A 23220-nucleotide genomic window follows, 5' to 3' on the forward strand; every position below is an offset into this window, starting at 1 on the left:
ACTGGCTGCCTGTGAGATGCAAGTTGAAGAACTGTGAGATGACTGCAGCTGCAAATATTTTTGTAATGAGAAAATCTTTACTTCTGCTGTACTGTGTTAGCACTGTTGTACTGTGTTAGTTCACATTTCACTGAAAAGCTGTGTATGATCATGAAAGTAAAGTATCAGTCATTACATGTCATACACTGATAATACTCCATTTTTTAAAAAAAAATAAGCTCTGGAGACAGATTTCCATGCAGATCAGTGTCCAGCCCATAGATCTTCATAGTTCAGTTGCATATGAGAAAAACAGGAATTTCTCTGGAACAAGATATCAGACTGCAGATATCGAGGTATTTTATTCAGCTTCCTATGACCTGCATGTCCATATAGGCAGCGTAGGAGGGCTGATCCTACTGACAGATTCCCTTTAATTTGGCAGATCAAAAATATATTTTAAATAAAACTGCAATGTGCTTACACTAAGTGGAGAATTATGTAGCTATGATTTTCTAAACATGCCACACACCTCCTCTAGTTTAATTTGACAATGGACAATGAATTCTAATATAATGGATCCCTCTATTGCTAGACATTAGTCATCAAATGATTGTTCATGTATAATTTTCAATTGTTTTAGGCTGAAATAGTCACAATCAAATATTTTGGCCCATTTTTTATCTAATTTGTATGGCCAGCTTTACCCTTGTATTATCTAAATCTATGATAATAACAGCATTCAGAAACATTTATGTATTCAGTTACATTATAGGTATGAAGTATTTGTAATGTCAGGTATTAAACATTTGCGTTTCAGATGTGAAAATGGCTATGTAATGGATGGAGAGGTGGCCACAAAACGTTGTGTAGATGATGGATCCTGGTCAACAGAGGAAATTACTTGTGTCCCGAGAAAATGTAAATTGCAGTCAGATACAGTAAAAGTCAAGGCAGATTATGACATAAATAAAACTGTAACAGTCACGTGTAAAACTGGCTATACGTTATCAGGACCAAGCACCTCCACATGTATGGTAAATATATTTCCAATATTCTTTGTGTATGAATTCTTCAGAATTCTCAATATATCTGAGCTCTATTATTGAAAGGAAATATTCATTGAGAAGCCATGTTGAATATGCCTTACTCAAACAAGGTTTGTTAAAGGGAATCTTTCACCAGGTTTTTGTCATCTAATCTGAGAGCTGCATAATGCAGTGAGATAAACCCTGATTCCACAAATGTATCACTTCCTGGGCTGCTTGCTGTAGTTTTATTAAAATCAGAGTTTTACCAGCAGGAGATTATCCCAAGAGGACTTGTAAACCTGTTGACTTGTAGTCCTCCATATTCATGAGCTCTCTACAGCAACCCACCACCACTGATTGGCAAAATTTTGCCTATGCACAATATACACAGAAAACTGCTAATTAGTGGTCAGGGCAGGGTTACACAGAGCTCAGCATTCCGAGAACTGGCTTCAGATAAAACAATGATTTTATCAAAACTGCTGCAACCAGCAAAGTTAGCGATATATCGCTGAAGTCAGAGTGTCTGCTGAAATATTATGGTGTTCTCACATGGATAACAAAAATGTAGTGACAAATTCCACGCAAATTGTCATACAATTCAAGGGGTTGGGGTTTTCATATATCATTCCCATGTACTGGAAAATCCTTGTATTGTAGTCAAGGCATGCTGTGGATTATCAAGCAAACAACATGTTCATCCTGTTGCAAAAATGCCATAAATCTTAAAGAGAACCTGTTATCACTTTTCTGTTCAACCAGCTAAAAATATAATTTTATTCAATGTCAGCTATGCATTCCCTAACTTCTTACCCTGCAGTCAAGTGGTTTCTTGCGCCAGCGCAGTATGCTTTGCCCAACTGCCGGAAAAGCCAAAAAGCAGAAGTGCGCATGCGCAAGAAAGCATTTGTCTGCGCGGTTGCGATATCTCACAGCCATCTGCGTCATCCACATCAATGAGTGCGTGCAGCAACTGAGGAGAGGGGTGGAGTGAGTGAACCGAAGTCATGCCCATTGGACCGGACGGAACCTATTAGCATACATCCTGGAGAAATATAAAAGGTTTTTATGGGTGATACATGTTTTTATGGGTGATACTTAAGCACTTAGGAAGTGCATAGCTGACACTGAATAAAATGATATTTTTAGCTGGTAGGACAGAAAAGTGGTGCAAGGTTCCCTTTAAATACAATTTTGACCCTTTGCAGTTCAGAGAGGTATAATCTGCAACAGAATTCTGATTTTGATGCAGATTTGTTGCCGTTTTTCTACAACAAATAATACCAGTTATATCTGAACCTATCCTGAAGCTATGTGCACACTTTCAGTATTTGGTCAATATTTTACCTCAGTATTAGTAGCCAAAACCAGGAGAGGAAAAGTATAATAGAAACTTGTCATCACTTCTGAATTATCACCCACTCCTGGTTTTGGCTTACAAATACTGAGGTAAAAAAGTTACCAAATACTCAATGTGTGCATATGGCGTAAATTTATATCTTTGTTACGTTAGACCACGTTGAGAATTTGGTGAGTTTTTTAACTCTATAACCTAGCCTTCCTTTTTGTCTCCGCATCTGTCATGGAGAAGGTATCTGGCTTCTCTAGCTAATTTCCTTAGTTTAATGTTAGTAATGCTTGTTTTCTGTAGGGTGCCTTATATGAACTTATGTTTGATTTGGACCTTCTGACATCAAACACAGAACCTCCCATTAATTCATTTGCTACTGTTTAATCACACATGCAGCTATTAAAATAACTTGTATTCATCATTTAGACAGACGGTAACTGGTTACCCCCTTTGACTGATGACGTGTGTTCCCCTATATCATGTGGTCAACCTTCTGCTCCTGATCATGGCACAGTGCTTGGCACGAGATACTTCTACAAAGACACCGTTCTCTACCAATGTGATGCTGGATATGAAATACATGTAAGTGCAAAGAAATGACGGTATTTTGTTTATTGACATCACTACGATAAAGACTTTCACATATATACAGGTAAATTATAATACTTTTAAAATTCCTTATGGTGATGTCATGGCTTTGTTCTCTATTTGCCAATCAAATCTAAGCACTGAATTGGTGCTTGCTACTTACTATGTCAACCACCAAATGTCTGCGGAAATTCTCTTCTTGGAGCTTCATACTCAAGCTGGTGGGCATACTCAAGTGAATGATGTGATTTTTTTTACCTATCTTCTTCATTCACTAGACTGTTCTGATGAGATAGAGATTGGCAGATCAATTTGCGGGAGTCTGGTCCGTGATTATATTCTCTGGCCACTGGATGGGAGGCTAGCGAATCTCATACGCTCTTGGATTCCCAACATGGTTTTTAATTTGCCATGTCATGTTGATGTTGCGCCAGACCTGGCTAATCAAAAGCTGTGTTAGAAAGTAAGAGATTTGCGAGCCTCCTATCTAAGGGTCAAGAGCTACTGACTAGGGTTGAGCAAAACGGGTGGGCCATCTTCAGAAGTCGCCGACTTTTGGCAAAGTCGGGTTTCATGAAACCCGACCCGACCCCTGTGTGGGGTCGGCCATGAGGTCGGCGATCTTCTGAATCTGGTATCAGAATTCCGATACCGAGTTCCGATATGTTTGCAATATCGGAAATCTGTATCGGAATCCATATTTAAGTGTAAAATAAAGAATTAAAATAAAAAATATTGCTATACTTACCCTCTGACGCGCCCTGGTACTAACCGGCAGCCTTCCTTCCGATACCGGCACCTGACCCCCACAGTGCGTCGGTGTCCCCGCCTGCTCAGGCCCCCCAGCACTCGGCGCCCAGCGACGATAGGTGAGTATGGTTTTTTTTTTTTATATATATTGCAGCAGCATATGGGGGCATATAGAATGGAGCATGTTAAGGGGGCCATCAACCATAATGGAGCAGTGTACGGGGGCATATAGAATGGAGCATGTTAAGGAGGCCATCAACCATAATGGAGCAGTGTACGGGGGCATATAGAATGGAGCATGTTAAGGGGGCCATAAACCATAATGGAGCAGTGTATGGGGGCATATAGAATGGAGCATGTTAAGGGGGCCATCAACCATAATGGAGCAGTGTACGGGGGCATAGAGTATGGAGCATCTTATGGGGCCATAAACCATAATGGAGCAGTGTACGGGGGCATATAGTATGGAGCATCTTATGGGGGCCATAAACCTTTATGGAACAGCGTACGGGGCATACACTATGGAGCATCTTATGGGGGCCATAAACCATAATGGAGCAGTGTACGGGGGCATATAACATGGAGCATCTTATGGGGCCATCAACCATAATGGAGCAGTGTACGGGGGCATATACCATGGAGCATCTTATGGGGGCCATAAACCATTATGGAGCAGTGTACGGGGCATACACTATGGAGCATCTTATGGGGGCCATAAACCATTATGGAGCAGTGTACGGGGCATACACTATGGAGCATCTTATGGGGGCCATAAACCATAATGGAGCAGTGTACGGGGGCATATACCATGGAGCATCTTATGGGGGCCATAAACCTTTATGGAACAGCGTACGGGGCATACACTATGGAGCATCTTATGGGGGCCATAAACCATAATGGAGCAGTGTACGGGGCATATACTATGGAGCATCTTATGGGGGCCATAAACCATAATGGAGCAATGTATGGGGGCATATACCATGGAGCATCTTATGGGGGCCATAAACCTTTATGGAGCAGCGTATGGGGCATATGGATGGGAGCAGCAAATTAAAGAACGGTGGCGCAGGATGGGAGCAGCACATGACAGAACGGGGGCGCAGGATGGGAGCAGCACATGACAGAATAGGGCAGCACATGACAGAACGGAGGTGCAGGATGGGAGCAGCACATGACAGAACGGGGGCGCAGGATGGGAGCAGCACATGACAGAACGGGGGCGCAGGATGGGAGCAGCACATGACAGAACGGGGGCGCAGGATGGCAGCAGCACATGACAGAATGGGGGCGCAGTATGGCAGCAGCACATGACAGAACGGGGTGCAGGATGGAAGCAGCACATGACAGAACGGGGGCGCAGGATGGGAGCAACACATAACAGGATGGGGACGCAGGATGGGTGCAGCACATGACAGGATGGGGACGCAGGATGGGTGCAGCACATGACAGGATGGGGACGCAGGATGGGTGCAGCACATGACAGGATGGGGACGCAGCATGGGTGCAGTACATGACAGGATGGGGATGCAGGATGGGTGCAGCACATGACAGGATGGGGACGCATGATGGGTGCAGCACATGACAGGATGGGGACGCAGGATGGGTGCAGCACATGACAGGATGGGGACGCAGGATGGAGCAGCACATGACAGGATGGGGACGCAGGATGGAGCAGCACATAGCAGGATGGAGACCATATACCAATGCCTATGCAGCATCAATAGTAAAAAGATATCATGTTAAAAATAATTTAAAAAAAAATCAAGATATTCTCAGCTTCCGGCGTCCCCGGCGGCTTTTCCCGCTCCTTGCGATGCTCTGGGCCCAGTAATGCTTTGCAGTAATGACACCAAATGACGTAGCGGTCTCATCACGGGTTATTGCCGCAAAGCATCACTGGAAACGGACCTGGCGGGAGCATCGCTAAAGACCTGGGCTGGATCCGGGGGCCGCCGGAAGGTGAGTATATAACTATTTTTATTTTAATTCTTTTTTTAACAGGGACATCGTTCTCACACTGCAATATACTACATGGCTGTGCAATATACTATGTGGCTGTGCTATATACTACGTGGGCTGTGCTATATACTATGTGGGCTGTGTAATATGTTACGTGGGCTGTGTTACATGCTATGTGGGCTGTGCTATATACTACATGGCTGTGCAATATACTACGTGGCTGTACTATATACTACGTGGCTGTGCTATATACTATGTGGCTGTGCAATATACTACGTGGCTGTGCTATATACTACATGGTGGTGCTACATACTACAAGCTGTGTTATATACTATGTGGCTGTTTAACATACTACATGGCTGTGCTATATACTACGTGGCTGTGCTATATACTACGTGGGCTGTGTTATATGCTATATGGGCTGTTATATACTACGTGGCTGTGCTATATACTACATGGCAGTGCTATATACTACATGGCTGTGGTATATACTACGTGGGCTGTGCAATATATTATGTGGCTGTGTTATATACTACGTGGCTGTGTTATATGCTACGTTGCTGTGCTATATGCTACGTTGCTGTGCTATATGCTACGTGGTCTGTGTTATATACTACGTGGGCTGTGTTATATGCTATGTGGCTGTGATATATACTACGTTTCTGTCTTACATACTATGTTCCTGTGCTATATACTACGTGAGCTGTGTTATACGCTATGTGGGCTGTGCAATATACTATGTGGCTGTGTTATATGCTATGTGGCTGTGTTATATGCTACGTGGCTGTGATATATGCTACGTGGGCTATGTTATATACTACGTGGGCTGTGCTATATGCTACGTGGCTGTGCTATATGCTACGTGGGCTGTGTTATATACTACATGGGCTCTTTTATATGCTACGTGGCTGTGCTATATTTCTCTGCTGTATCTGTGCATCATGAATAGTGGTATGTGTTAAGGGGGGCCCACTGAGACTCTTTCACCCGGGGCCCTCAAAAACCTGGAGCCGGCTCTGGCCGGCGGGACGCGACCAATCAGCGATAGGCGCAGTCCGTCTGGGATTTGAACCACGCTTCGCTGATTGGTTGCGCCCCGGCCGGCCTGTCGGCCGAATCCTGTGTATTCATTACATTATTCTTAAATCTTCATAAATAAGCTACATACATATTCTAGAATAACCAATGTGTTAAAATCGGGCCACCATCTAGTAAATATATATATATATAATTTTTTTTCTTCTTTCATCTTTTACATTTTAAAATTTACAAAAAGGAATATGAGTCAATGCAAAAATGTGGGAACTATTGGAGATTTGTGTGCTCAGATAGCTTTTACCAAAGGTTTCAGACCTTACTTATTAGCCTGTTAGGGCTATGGCTTGTTCACGATCATTGTTTCGAAAGGCCAGGTGATGCAAATTTCCAAGCTTTATAAAAACCCTAACCTTGTGCCAAAAAACAGCAGCCATGAGTTCTTCTAAGCAGCTGCCTAGCACTCTTAAAATTAAAAATGGTGGAGGCACACAAAGCAGGATAAGTCTGTAAGAAGATAGCAAAGTGTATTCAAGTTGCCCTTTCCTCTGTTTGAAATATAATTAAAAAATGGCAGTTAACAGAAACAGTGGAAGTCAAGATAAATTCTGAAAGGCAATGGATAATATCAGTGAGAGCTGCTCGTAGGATTGCTAGAGAGGCAAATCAGAACTCCTGCTTGATTGCAAAAGACCTTCAGAAAGATTTAACAGACCCTGGAGTTGTGGTATATTGTTCTACTGCTCAGAAACACCTGCAGAAAGATGGTCTTCTCGGAATAGCCATCAGAAGAAAACCTCACCTGCATCCTCACGATAAAATTCAACGTCAGAAGTATGCAAAAAAACTTTGAAACAAGCCTGGTGCATTGTGGAAACAAGTCCTGTGGACCGATGAGGTTAAAATATAACTCTTTGGCCACAATAATCAAAGGTACAGTATGTGTGAAGAAAAAGACAACTCAGCAACCACACAGATCTGAAAGAATTTTCCAAGGAAGAATGGATGAAAATCCCTCAGACAGAATTGAAAGGTTCTTATCTGGCTACAAAAAAAAAATTTACAAGCTGTGATTTTTTGAAACTACTAAGTACTCACCATGCAGAGTGCCCAAACTGTTGCATCAACCCAGTTTCATTGTTGTAATTTTGAAAATGTAAAAGATAAAAATATATACACTGCTCAAAAAAATAAAGGGAACACTTAACCCCTTCAAGTCGCGGCCCTTTTTCGTTTTTGCGTTTTCATTTTTCACTTCCCTCCTTCCCAGAGCCATAACTTTTATATTTTTCCGTCAATATGGTCATGTGAGGGCTTATTTTTTGCGGGACGAGTTGTACTTTTGAACGACACAATTGGTTTTACCATGTCTTTTACTAGAAAACGGGAAAAAAATTCCAAGTGCGGTGAAATTGCAAAAAAAGTGCAATCCCACACTTGTTTCTTGTTTGGCTTTTTTGCAAGGTTCATTAAATGCTAAAACTAACCAGCCATTGTGATTCTCTAGATCATTACGAGTTCATAGACATCTAACATGTCTAGGTTATTTTTTATCCAAGTGGTGAAAAAAAATTCTAAACTTTGCTTAAAAAAAAAAAGTGCCATTTTCCGATACCCGAAGCGTCTCCATTTTTCGTGATCTGGGGTCGGGTGAGGGCTTATTTTTGCATGCCGAGCTGATGTTTTTAATGATACCATTTCGGTGCAGATATGTTCTTTTGTTCGCCCGTTATTGCATTTTAATGCAATGTCACGGCGACCAAAAAAACGTAATTCTGGCGTTTCGGATTTTTTTCTCGTTCTCGCTACGTTGTTTAGCGATCAGGTTAATTTTTTTATTGATAGATCGGGCGATTCTGAACGCGGTGATACCAAATACGTGTAGGTTTTTTTTAATTGTTTTATTTAGGATGGGGCGAAAGGGGGGTGATTTAAACTTTTATATTTTTTATATTTTTTTCATATTTTTAAAAACATTTTTTTTTACTTGTGCCATGCTTCAATAGCCTAGGCTAGAAGCTGGCATAGCCTGATCGGCTCTGCTACATAGCAGCGATCATCAGATCGCTGCTATGTAGCTGAAATGCAGGTGTGCTGTGAGCGCCGACCACAGGGGGGCGCTCACAGCATTCCGGCATCAGTAACCATAGAGGTCCCAAGGACCTCTATGGTTACATTCCTGATGCATCACCGCCCCCCGATCATGTGACGGGGGTCGGCGATGACATCATTTCCGGCCGCCCGGCCGGAAGCGCCGGTTAAATGCCGCTGTCTGCTTTTGACTGCGGCATTTAACAGGTTAATAGTGGCGGGTGAATAGCGATTTAACCCGCCGCTATTGAGCGCACATGTCAGCTGTACAAAACAGCTGACATGTCGTGACTTTGATGTGGGCTCACCGCTGGAGCTCACATCAAAGGGGGTGACACGGCATGCGCAGTAATAGTACGGCGCATGTCGTGAAAGGGTTAAATAACAGAATATACGGTAACTCCAATATATCAAACATCTGTGAAATCAAACTGTCCACTTAGGAAGCAACACTGTTTGACAATCAATTTCACATGCTGTTGTGCAAATGGAATGGACAACAGATGGAAATTATTGGCAATTATCAAGACACACTCAATAAAGGAGTGGTTCTGCAGGTGGGGGCCACAGACCACATCTCAGTACCAATGCTTTCTGGCTGATGTTTTGGTCACTTTGGAATGTTGGTGGTGCTTTCACACTCGTGGTAGCATGACATGGATGCTACTACCCGCAGAAGTGGCTCAGGTAGTGTAGCTCATCCAGGATGGCACATCAATGCGAGCTATGGCAAGAAGGTTTGCTATGTCTGTCAGTGTAGTGTCCAGAGGCTGGAGGCACTACCAGGAGACAGGCTAGTACACCAGAAGACTTTGAGGGGGCCATAGGAGGGCAACAACCCAGCAGCAGGACCGCTACCTCAGCCTTTATGCAAGGAGGAACAGGAGCACTGCCAGAGCCCTGCAAAATGACCTCCAGCAGGCCACCAATGTGCATATTTCTGCACAATCGGTTAGAAACCGACTCAATGAGCATGGTCTGAGTGCCCAACATCCACAGAAGGGGGTTGAGCTCACAGCCCAACACCATGCAGGATGCTTGGCATTTGCCACAGAACACCAAAAAGGGCAAATTTGCCACTGGTGCCTTGTGCTCTTCACAGATGCAGGTTCACACTGAGCACATGTGACAGACGTGACAGAGTCTAGAGATGCCATGGAGAGCGATCTTCTGCCTGCAACATCCTTCAGCATGACCGGTTTGGTAGTGGGTCAGTAATGGTGTGGGGTGGCATTTCTTTGGAGGACCGCACAGCCCTCCATGTGCTCGCCAGATGTAGCCTGACTGCCATTAGGTACTGAGATGAGATCCTCAGACCCCTTGTAAGACCATATGTTGGTGCGGTTGGCCCTGGGTTTCTCCTAATGCAGGACAATGTCAGGCCTCATGTGGCTGGAGTGTGTCAGCAGTTCCTTCAAGATGAAGGCATTAAAGCTATGGACTGGCCCACCCATTCCCCAGACCTGAATCCGATTGAAAACATCTGGGAAATCATATCTCACACCATCCACCAACGTCATGTTGCACCACAGACTGTCCAGGAGTTGGCAGATGCTTTAGTCCAGGTCTGGGAGGTGATCCCTTAGGAGACCATCCGCCGCCTCATCAGGAGCATGCCCAGGCATTGTAGGGAGGTCATGCAGTCATGTGGAGGCCACACACACACTACTGAGCATCATTTCCTTGTCTTGAGGCATTTCCACTGAAGTTGGATCAGCCGGTAACTTCATTTTCCACTTTGATTTTGAGCATCATTCCAACTCCAGACCTCCGTGGGATATTTGTTGTGATTTACGGTGATCATTTTTAGGTTTTATTGTTTTCAACACATTCCACTATGTAATGAATAAAGATTTACAACTGGAATATTTCATTCAGTGATATCTAGGATGTGGGATTTTAGTGTTCCCTTTATTTTTTTGAGCAGTGTATATTCTCGTTAAAACACAAAGGAACTGTGTTATCTTTAAATATAGGCCATTTCAAGATAATTTCATCTTCAACTTTCTCAATTGTTCACAATAACAGTCATTTTGACCAGGCGTGTCCAAACATTTACATGCCACTGTATAAACCCAGTTCTTCACAGCACCAACAATATGTTTTACCCAAATTATTCCCTACTACCATATGTCACACTGCACAATCTACACTTATATTATGTTCATACGATTTGTGGTAGCAAATAAGTTCTTGCTACAGTCCTTATTTCTGAGAATCCCAAACTGACAGTATAAACTAAGAACATAGTTTTGTAGGGGATACAGCGCTAACAAATAGCACCTTTTGTATTTGCTGCCTCTGACCTGCAGAAACTGAAGGGTAGTCAAATATTAATCATATATGCTAATTAGGGTGCTCTGTGCACCCTTGGTGTGGCCAAACAGTTCAGTACACCAGTCCTCCCACTGTTTTCACATGTGTCTGCTTCCCTCACTGGTGAATAATACCACTGGCTTACCTGGAGTGAGCACAGAGAAAGCACAGGCAAGCCAGTGCTGTTAGTCGCTAGTGGAGTTAGCAGGGTTTGCAGTACCAGTGGACAGAATGGTGCACTTCGCCTCTTGGCAATACTAAAGGTGCACGAAACACACTAATTAATGTATATCATTAAATTCTAGTTTTTGCCGAACAGAGACAGCGATTAGAACACTAAAGATGTGATTTTTCTAAGCTATATACTTAGTTTGGGCTGATAGTCTCCCTTTAATTCTATCTATTTTGTGAGTACCTATAGTTTTGTGAAAAAGTATTTGCTGATTTTCTATTCTTTTCCATGTTTGTCACACTTAAATGTTTCAGATCACCAAACAAATTAAAATATTAGACAATTATAGCACAAGCAAACACAAAATGCAGTTTTTAAATGAAGGTCTTTATTATTAAGGGAAAAAGAAATCCAAACCTGCAGGGGCCTGTGTGCAAATATGATTGCCCCACACTTAAAACATAAATTAACTGTGGTTTATCACATTAGGAATGGGGCAAACACTTTTTCACACAACTGTATATTGTAATGTTAACTTGAGAACTGAATTCTTAAACTTTAAGAAGTGTAGTAACCATGAGATATGTAGAAGATTTATTAGAATTCACATATTATAACAGACGGGATTTTAAAGCATCCAAATGCTGCCTATTTTACAGGAGCAGAAGAAGAGAGAGACTTAAAAATATAGTAATTGATGATAAATTACATTCATGCATATTTCAAACAAGCCAAATGTTTCTTACGGATCATAGGCACACTTCTGAGGAAGAGAATAAGCTTTCAAGTTTTTTTAAAAAATGTTGTGCAGAATATTACCTATTATTTAAAGGACAGTGCCAATCATTTTTTAAGAAAATATAAATAAATTTTTGTTGTGGTGAGCAAACTGTTATCATTAGTGCAATCAGTTCTCTGGTAAGTGCTGGTGCACACACAGGGATCTGGTTTCTTCAATAGAAACACAGAAGTGGTTTATTAGGTATCTATAAACTGGCCAGGGTATCAAAACAAAGCATTCTTTTCAGGCACAAAGTGCAAACATAAAGTAAATAACCAATTCTCAGAGAAAAAGCAGAGAGAATGGCACCAGGTAGAATGGCAGTATGTGTATTCGCAGAAGATTTTATCCGCATATCCGTCAGTTGGTGGTGGTATCCCACTACTGCAACATTGTGCTCAACATCATCGAAACAAGTGATATATCCAAATGTAGTAGAAAGAAAGATGTGGCACTCACCAAATAGTGGTATATTCAGAAGTCCTTTATTTTACTCTCCATAGGTTGAGGACATTAACGAGAGGCGGCAGGTAGAAACGAGGGAGTGGGATGAGAAAGGGTGGACACCGTTTCTCATCCCGCACCCTCGCTTCTACCTGCCGCCTCTCGTTAATGTCCTCAACCTACAAATGGTAAAATAACAAAGGACGTCTGAATATACCACTATTTGCTGAGTGCCACATCTTTCTTTCTACTACGTTTCGATAAAGTAAATAGCCCATACCGTAGTACGGGTTTGCCAGCTCAGGTCAGTGTCCAGCTCTTTAGTCCTTATCAAAGATAGACAACACTAAAGACCTGCACACCACCACTCAGACAACAAATGAGGCAGGTGACCTGCTTTTTATAGCCTGTTCCAAAACCTGGAACTGGAGGTAAGTGAGCAGCTGATCCCACCCGACTCTTTGAACTGCTCGTAGAACCCGGATCCATGAATCCAGGCCCATAGACAAATCCTCTGAGCACTGTATGCTCTGGAGCCTGCCTTTACATCACCGAATCTTGGCACCTCGAAGACACATACCTGCCGCCCAGGACCTGTCCAACTGCCAAAATACATCAGGCATCAGTCAATTATTACATTGTGGTAAAACAATAATAAGCATACCTAACTTATAGATCTCCTGTGAGTTGAAGATGAATTCCAGCTTATACCAAAATATGTACTGTATATACTGTAGTAGCCTAGCCATACATCAAAGCAGTTTCCCATATTAACACTCAACACATAATAAATGCCAGGAATGAGGTCAGGTCAGATTCTGGGAGGCAGTCAATATCTCCAAAACAAGAGTCATTTATGGGTTTATGCTACAGGCCCATAAAGGCGCATACCTTTCCAAAGGAATTTAAATGCAACTTTGCCGATACATTTTTTTCTGTTCTTCTGCAAGTTTATTGATTTTGTATTTTTATTTTAGGGTCCAATTGAAAGAGTTTGTGAGGCTACCAAATCATGGAGTGGAGAGGAACCTCAGTGCAAAAGTAATTGGCATCACTGTTATAACAGCTGTTAAATAATGTCCACTTGAAAACTTAACTACAATAAGATTTAGCCGGAATGAAAATATTTAATATTGGGTTCAGAATTTCTACTAGGATCAGACATTGACTTATAAGCCAGCTACCTTTCCTAGAATATTGCTTTAAGATGTCATATTCCAGAATTTTCTAATGACATATGGTATACTGAACTTTGATGTTTCTACTTTAGAATGGCTCTTACTGCTTCTTAATCTGCTTTCCTCATATTTATTCTTTATTACCTTGGAAGATAAGACAAGATTAAAGGGGTTGTCCAGCCTTTGGGTACAAGTCTGCAGTCACTCAATGTCACTACAGACTGCACGCTGTGAGGATCCTCCAGTATCAGGAGCAAGCGTTCATATGATCATAAGCATATTATTTGCATACCTCCGGCCACTTTCTAACTAGACTGCATCCGGCCTTGCTCAATACAGTGTCGATGTGCACGTCTAGTCGGCATGTGACCACATCTAAGCAAATCACATACCTGCAGTCACGAACCCGCTGGAGAATCCTCACAGAGTGTAGTGCAGTTAATGTGACATAGAGTGATTGCAAACTTATCACCGGAGGCTGGACAACCCCTTTAATATATTGATTGTGCATGTTGTTAGGCCAAAATTATATTTTATCTTTTCTATTTTAGAAACCAGACAGAAACAGGTACATGCACATAATTGTAGGATCAACCACGAGACAACAAAGTGCTAATCACAAAATTTCAAGTTTTATTTAACACATCAAAGAAAAAACAGACAGAACACACTATGCACTAAGTTATAATGGAAACCAACAAGAATATGCATATGCATGAGGGCACCTGGTTTTAGTATTATTTCGTATTGTTATCATCATACTGTGAGGTGCGGCCTATGCCCTATGGACTACCAGAGTCCTCTCCTATTGGTTTCCATTATAACTTAGTGCATTGCAAAAAGGAAAATTAGAACAATAGGTAGTATAAACTATGGACTTTTTTGTATGTTAATATATTTTCACAGCCGGGCACTTGTTGTTACAATATGTACTGATTGCTATTCATTATATGACATTTGGATCTAATTGATTGTTCAATGTGGAACAAGTTTTAAATGTTTTTAATAGTGTGTTCTGTCTGTTTTTTCTTTGATGTGTTAAATAAAACTTGAAATTTTGTGATTAGCACTTTGTTGTCTCGTGGTTGATCCTACAATTATGTGCATGTACCTGTTTCTGTCTGGTTTCTGTGGTATTTTTTACATGCATGGTAGTGATCCCTGACTGGTTATCAAAATATAACATGTGATCGTGCCCACTTAAACAGCTCTTTGTCATCTTTTCTATTTTAAGAACTATTTAAAAATGTTTTATCTTTAGGGATATCCTGTAATGCTCCAGGACAAATAGAGAATGGCCTCATTAAGGGCAAAAGCTATTTTTTTGAAGATGAAATTCACTATAGCTGTAACCAAGGATTTGAACTTCATGGACCAAGCCATAGTATCTGTCACGTGGATAAACAATGGCACCCATCTCTTCCTACGTGTGTGAGTAAGTAACTAAGTGTATCTTCATTAGAGAAAGAAAGTTGGCCCAGATAGTCACCCTTGTAATATTAATAATCTTTATTTTTTTATATATAGCGCTAACATATTCCGCAGCGCTTTACAGTTTGCACACATTATCATCACTGTCCCCAATGGGGCTCACAATCTAAATTCCCTATCAGTATGTCTTTGGAATGTGGGAGGAAACCGGAGTGCCCGGAGGAAACCCACGCAAACACGGAGAGAACATACAAACTCTTTGCAGATGTTGTCCTGGGTGGGATTAGAACCCAGGACCTCAGCGCTGCAAGGCTGCTGTGCTAACCACTGCGCCACCGTGCTACCCCGGTAACCCCGGTGCTAATATTTAGGTTAATTTACCAAAGAATATATTTTTTAAAGATTTCTTTAAATTTGTCAATTCTGCAAAGTCTAAGACCATAAAATTATGTACTACAAAAAGGTTGGTGTCATCAGCAATGTAACGGGTATGCTTACACCTATTTATTATCTATTACGCCATGGTATAAAAAAACTATTATATTCTCATCTTCACATTTCAGTGAAGTATTTACATGTAATTTCATACAACACTAACATTTGTGAAATTCTAAAAATCAACATGTTAATGTGATGCAATTGATGAAAAAATGGAAACTTCATTTTCAAAACATCTCAATATATTCCGGATCGACAATGAACTACATACAGAGAAATACATGCACTGGATGTGATACTAATAAGATTATTGTTGGTTGTCTGAGAACTGTTCTCCCACTCTGCACTTGAGCAAACAAATCATCAAGATCCACCAATGACAGCTTACTTTGCTGACCAATGACGTCCCAGATGTGCTTGATGTGAGACAATTCTGGAGATGCAGAAGACCATAGTAGCACATTTAGTACCTAAAAATACCTAGCATGAGCAATACAGCCTGGCATTGTCTAGTTGAAAAAAGGCTCCTGGGATTGGCAATGGCAAAGGGAGCTGCCAGCAGTGGATCTTGATTAATGCACTTAATATTCAGCATGGCAGAACATTCCTCAGACAAGCATTAATATCCTTATTGATATCATGCCAAGGTATGTAAGTGCAGGTATTTCTGCTTGTGGCATCATCATTATCATTAACATGTTTATCGATCTTGTGATTTCTACAATTCCACAAATTTTCCTTCTTGCTTTTGCAATTTCAATATTGAGGAGTGTATGTATTGGTGAAAGTTCATGCAGGTAGCATAAATTGTTCCATTTAACATTCCATGGAGAAATTGTGATCACAACAGGCAACAAGATGATCTATTTTTTTCACAAATAGGAGATACAAAAAAGATCAGTGAATATGTTTTAAACCACCCTCCTGTCATAAGACACAAGTAAACAGACTGGTGTATGGTAGTAATGTATAATATGTGTGATGTTTTTAGCTTCAAATGTATTATTTTCTGTAAATATCCTAAAACATTTAAATACTGCCAGTATTTTCAAAGCAAGTGATTAGGAGTATTGGGGTATTGACTTCAAGGGGGCTGCAGCTTGGTTTGGTCTACTTAAAGAAGCCCTCCCATGAACTTTGTTTTCTCTAAAACTGTGGTATATATTTGTGAGAGCATTGATATCCTCACCAACCGGGATCCAGCGCCGTTCTGCTCCTCTTCTTAGTGACGTCACTGCTCTTCATACTATCCGGTCACTCTGTGCACTATGAGCTGGAAGTCTCTTTTACAATGCATGCTTATGGAGTTAGGTTCTGAAATTCTATAGGCTTGCATTGTAAAGTCACTTCAAGGTCATATATTCTCAACTACCGCTTCTCTCTCTGGAGCCAAATGGTGCTGGACCCCGGAGAGAGAAGCTGTAGGTGAGTATATTAACACACTGACATTACGATACATGCACATATGAGTATACACATTTAGGGGGAAAAACAGTTATTGGGAGGGCTTTTTTAAATGGGGCTATGCTGCTGTTTTGTGCCATTTGTGGTCTGGAGTGCTGCACTGCAGAGAAAAACCCTAAGGCCGGGGTCACACTTGCCAGTGCAATGTGAGAAACTCCTGCATCAGTACCAGGCACTGCCGCCGGCACTCAGGATCAGAGTTTGATATGTATTTCTATGCAGCTGAACGCTCCAGTCCCGAGTGCCGGCGGCAGTGCCGGATATTGATGCGAGAGACTCATGCGAGTTTCTCGCATTGCACTCGCAAGTGTGACCCCGGCCTAAAGGATGAAGTCATCTCTGTGTTATCCTCATTCTCAAGCTTGAGGGGGTTCCTGGAAGTCAGTGCAGTCCCAGTTTGTTGCCATTAGGGGGAGTAGTTGGATGTGGGGGCAAGGCGTTGCGGATAGTGAAGGAAGGGTGGAAAGTGGGGGAGCACAGTCCTGCTACAATAGCAGAAGCGGCAGTGTGGGCATAGTGCTGTGGACAGTGGGAAAGGGATGGTAAGGGTGTCCAGTGCTTTAGACTGTAGCAGGCGGAAGGGGTGGTGAGGGGAGACAGTGCTGAGGACTATGGGGATGGGTTTGTAAGGGTGTTAGTGCAATGAAAAGTGCGGAAGTGTTTCACAATAATCTTGCAGTGTAAATGCAACTTAAGGAACAGAAAAAAATAACAAATTCCAATCCGATATTCTACATAGCAGATAGGCAACGTCTTTGTCCTTACCACATAAGTAATATTAAAAGCTATAGATGGAGAAGAATAAGGATCTTAGGACAGCGCATGATGAAAATTCTGTTTTTGTACTGATGGTTTTAGGTATTGAGTGTGGTCTTTACCCATCTGTACCAAATGCTATATCGATTCCAATGGGAAATGCCTACAATGATAAACTTCTTTTTATATGCAATAATGGATATCATCTTATTGGGACTGAGAATATAACATGTCTGGCTACTGGAAAATGGAGCCAGCCTCTACCGCAGTGCATAGGTAGGTAATTATACTCAGGTAAAGCCAGTTATTTAGTATATTTTGATCATTTGCAACACCTTAAAGGGAACCAGTCATATTGTACATGTTCAGATTGATGTGAAGTGTTGTGGTAATGAAACACTCCCAGAAAATGTTTTATTCCCTACATCTGTCTAAATGTATATTTAATGTAAAGTAAGTGCGCTAATACAATATACCGTACTTACCAATCACCATCTTCCTCAGTTTCCAGCACTGCTCTGATCTTCTTCTGGGTCATGTGACAGTAATTCTGACTCTCTGGGGTTTGTGTGCGAATTTGCAGTTACTTTTACTTGTAAGTTTATGAAGAGTGACAACAAGACTCTGTAGACTTACATTGTAAGGCCGGGGTCACACTTGCATGTGTAATGCAAGAAACCCACGCGAGTCACTTGCATCAATACCCGGCACTGCCGCTGGCACTCGGGACTGGAGTGTGCGGCTGCATGTATTTCTATGCAGCCGCACACTCCAGTTCCGAGTGCCGGCAGCAGTGCTGGGTATTGATGTGAGAGACTCGCGTGAGTTTCTCGCATGAAACAAGCAAGTGTGACCCCGGCCTAAACGCAACTTTCAGCTCACACGTAGACCTCATTGTAATCAGGCAAATCAAAATTGCAGTATCTTGACTAAGAAGAGGACTAAAGCAATGCTGGAAGCGAGTTATCACCAAAGGGTAGATGATAACTTTCTTATTGGTTGAGGATTGATGGCTGAGACCCACACAGATCTGCAGAATGGGGAATATTTGTGCCAAAATTTTCAGTGGTAGGTCGGACACCCATCTTGAGCTCCATTCATTCTCTATTGAGTTTTGGGGTGAGAATGAATGGAATGGTGGTCAAGGATGTGCACTGCCACTCCATTCTACCTGGGATAAATGTTCCTCATGATGCTGATCGGTGTGGGTCCTAGAGGTCGGACACCCATCAATCAACAAGTAATCACCTATCCTGTTGATAATTTGTTGTCACTGGACAACCACTTTAAGGGGTTGAATTGTATTTAATATAGCTTTTTGTATTTCAAATTCTTACCCTAAAATTGAAGCTAAATCTATTTCATAATCATTTTTTTTAACTTGCTATTTTATATGCACTGTCCTAAAAACAAAGCATCTTCCTTCTTTCAGAGACCAGATGTGAAATTCCCATTGATTTAAAAAACGGACATGTCAAGTATGAAAATGCTACTGCTGGCAGCACTGTGACGTACCACTGTAATAGTGGGTACAGTTTGGAGGGGGAAGAAATTGCCATGTGCACAGAAAATGGAAACTGGAGTCATCCGGTGCCTTTGTGTAAACGTGTGTGTTAATTTTGCATTCATATATTTTAATATATTTGTTGCATACATAAATTCCACTATCGCTAAACATGTAAAACATGTGGCACTTTGCACACATTTTGATCAATGTTTGTAAGCCCATCTACTTACATCAAGGTGACCTCTTTGAAATTGTAACCCTATATTAAATCTTGATTTAGGAAAAGTTCACACTGGGCATTTTTGCTGCATTTCTTTTACGCTTTTTTTATGCTACTATTCAGCTGCGTTTTACACTATGTCTATGAGATTTCAGAAATATCATGCACACACATTGTGTTTTTTATCATTAGTATTTTCTTCTTTGCATGGTTTTTTGGACATACAGGATGTCACTTTTTTCAGTGTTTTTTCAATGGAAAGAAATTCCCAATACTCATCCAAGTATTGGATTAAAATCAATGCAAATTTACGGGTCTGTGGAAAAATAGGACAGCATTCGGATGGCATCTGTGCAGTGTTGGTTTTCATAGACTGGTTGATGGGAGAAGATGGGAGAAACATGTTTTTCGAGAAAAATTGTTGGAACTCGGACAAAAGTCTTATGACACTCTGGTGAAACTCTGATGACACTCTGCTCAAATTCTGATGACACTCTCCTGAAACATGGATCAAAAACAGTGTTGAAACTCAATCCAAACTCTGGTGACACTCTACTGAAACTCAGATAAAAAGCATTGTTTTTCACATACATTTAAAAAATGGTCATCCAAACGAGCTCTTAAGAAGAACATGTGCCTAAAATACTGTTCAAAAGTGAAGGAAACACTTCTAATACAAATAAAAAAAACATGATCACTACATATACAGCTTTTGAGTTGACTGTTTTGCATTTATTAAATTGCATTTATTGTCTTTCTTTAGCAAACCCTTGTCCCGTGCCATTTGTTATCCCGGACAATGCAATTTTGACAGAAACTGATTTTTTTGTTGGCCAAAAATTGTCCATGAAATGTCGAAAGGGCTATCGTCTTGTTGGCAAATCAATTATAACATGCAATCCTGATTTAACCTGGACAGAAGCAACTGCCAAGTGTGAAAGTAAGTCTTACCATGTAAATTGCCTCTTATATGAATCATGTAGTGTAAAAAATCATGTTCAAATAGATGTATCTTTACCCCTTGCATATTTTATCTTTCTGTTGACCTCGCCTTATGAAGACTTGTTAATCACACCAATCATTTTACCATACGGTGTACTAAAAAACTGTAAAAAAAATAAAAAAAAATCCAAGTGGGATGAACTGAAGGAAAAAATGGAATTCCATTATTGTTTTTTGGGTTTTGTTTTCTTACAGCATTCACTGTATGGTAAAAATGAACTGGAACCATGATTTTCCAGGTCAGTATGATTGTGGAGATAACAAACTTTCAGAGATTACTTAAGTGGTAAAAAAGAATTCAGTTTGTAAAAAAATGTTTTTGTTTCTATCATGCTTATATTTTTTTTCGACCCTAAGCGAATGGTTTTAGTGACACCAATTCGGAGTAAATACAACATTTAAAAAAAAATTTTAATGCATTTTTTTTAAGAAATGTGTGGTGTTTTGTTTTTACAGCATCTATTGTGTGGAATAAATAATTTTTTATTTTGACATACCAGACATTTGCACCGATAATAGCAAATATGTTTGTTATGTTAGATTTCTTTATTTTTAATGGGGTAAAATCAGAAGATTTTTATTTTTATATATTTTAGATCTTTAAAAACTCACTTTTTTCAGATTTTAGTCACCTTAGGGAACTTGAAACTGCAATCGTCCGATCATTTATGCTATATAGTCCAATTATAGTGAAAATTGCAGAGTACCAAGCTGACAGCAACATAGGCCTTCAGTAATTAGTGCTCAGTGATTGTGTTGTGTCATTTATACGCTGCTGTCACAGATTGACATTTTACTGATTAATAGCAGCAATTAGAGTTTAGCTTCGGCAAAATCTGGTAGACACAGATGTCGGTTATGTAACATAGCTGGAGTCTACTGCATGTGCCAGGAGCTCCACTCTTGAGACCCCTTAACACTCGACCACCCTAGCGCTAATATACATGTAGGTGATTACAAGCGAGGGCCTAACTGGACATCCAGGCAATCTCTTCAGATCTGCTTGCTAAGATGGATGACTGTAGCATTACTATTTTTATTTCTCATCTCCAGCTAATAAAGGTGCTACCATACATTGATACACTTCTCTATCATATCCATATGTCATAGAGTCCATTTATAGACTCTCATGCCATCCCGTCACTTTTATCAAAGGCCAGAGAAGAAGTATTGGGCACGCAAAGTGGGAACAGCTCAACATTTTCAGAATAAATTGCATATTTATATGGGCGATCTCAATGTAAAGTTTCGAAGCCTTCAAAATGATGTGGGTCTCTTTCTAATATACTTTTGTTGCATTGTATAGCTCTTTACTAAAACAAGTCATGCCGTATGGGGCAAAAGAAATTCATTACAACATTCAGCACCATTGGAGTTATGTATTAAGAAGACATATGCTGTAGTGAATCATATTTACTCGATACAACGTTATACCCAACAAATGAATGCAATCACCAACCAGGAAACTATAAATGAGGGCACTGTAGTGCTAGTTATGAGGTCAAATTTAGGTAGCAATTAATCAAAGTGTTTCCAAACGTGTAGCTTATCATGCCAATTTCAAGCAGCTCTACCAAAATGGGCGGAGCTGGCAGGAGGTCCGACGAGACTGGGCATGGCTTTATCAGCCTGTGAAATTCATCAATAGTGTCAGCATTACTTGCTTCGGAAATGATTATCCTGTCACTGACTGGAGTAACATTTGTGGTGAGGCGCATACCATTGAGAACATGTGCCAAATTAATTAAGTGTCATGTGCTTCTTAATGCATACAACACATCCTATACATGCCCAGCTCTCACTAAGATTTGTGTATGGAATGCCAGCCTTAATGAGCTCAGATTAGAGTTAAAGAGGTCATCCACTACTTGTAAAACACCTTCTCCATCTGTATGTTTGCTTCAGTAAAATGAAAACACTAATATTCAGCTCCGGTGCTGATGCCATTCCAGCGTTGTCCACACTGAACACTGTCTCTCCTGGGGCTTGCGTGGCATGGTTACATCATGCAATCCCCGTGGCCAATCAGTGCTGGTTTCACTATCCCGACCTTTGGATAATTGTTATGATCAGGTGGCCTTGGAGCAGCATGAAAACTTTCTCTGGAGTAGGTGGTAACTATACGGACCGCAAACCCTGATCTTAACACCGCAACTAGAAGTAGCCGTGGGGTGTGCCTAACAAAACCTAGACACCTCGACACAGCCGGAGAACTAAATACCCCTAAAGATGGAAATAGGAAAACTATCTTGCCTCAGAGTAGACCCCCAAAGGATAGGCAGCCCCCCACAAAAAATGACTGTGATTGGGAGAGGAAAAGACACACGCAGGCAGAAAACAGGCTTAGCAAAGGAGGCCACTTCTAGCTAAATAGAAAAGGACAGGACAGGATACTAAGCGGTCAGGATAAAAATACTACAAACATATCCACAGCAGAAAATACAAAACTCCACCACCTAACTAAAGATGTGGAGATTATAACTGCAACTCCAGAGAATCCAACCAGACTGAGAAAAGCAACTGACACAGTCAAAGCTGGAGCAAATAGAAACAAAAGATCAGCACTGAAAATAAGCACACAGCAAGTGTGCTTCAGAAAAAGAAATAAACACTTATCTTTGCTGAACTGGCAGCTAGGCAGGTGAGGCCAGGCAGAGATCCAATACTTCCAAAGAAACATTGACAACTGGCCAGGGCTAATGAATCCTGCACACTTAAATATCCCAG

The 23220-nt window shown here is 41.1% G+C and overlaps 1 protein-coding gene across 1 annotated transcript in view; it reads left to right on the forward strand.

Moving 5' to 3' along the window:
* The window catches only part of SVEP1 (sushi, von Willebrand factor type A, EGF and pentraxin domain containing 1), a 505032-nt gene that overhangs the window by 437431 nt on the left and 44381 nt on the right, over nucleotides 1-23220 (forward strand). The window contains exons 39-45 of the mRNA XM_069766556.1: nucleotides 800-1016; nucleotides 2788-2943; nucleotides 13475-13538; nucleotides 14937-15110; nucleotides 17867-18040; nucleotides 19197-19370; nucleotides 20255-20431. Coding sequence (XP_069622657.1) covers nucleotides 800-1016; nucleotides 2788-2943; nucleotides 13475-13538; nucleotides 14937-15110; nucleotides 17867-18040; nucleotides 19197-19370; nucleotides 20255-20431 — 1136 coding nt within the window. The remainder of the gene's footprint in view (nucleotides 1-799; nucleotides 1017-2787; nucleotides 2944-13474; nucleotides 13539-14936; nucleotides 15111-17866; nucleotides 18041-19196; nucleotides 19371-20254; nucleotides 20432-23220) is intronic.

The sequence above is a fragment of the Ranitomeya imitator genome, chromosome 1, assembly GCF_032444005.1.
Source record: "Ranitomeya imitator isolate aRanImi1 chromosome 1, aRanImi1.pri, whole genome shotgun sequence".
In the NCBI taxonomy this organism is placed as follows: domain Eukaryota; kingdom Metazoa; phylum Chordata; class Amphibia; order Anura; family Dendrobatidae; genus Ranitomeya; species Ranitomeya imitator.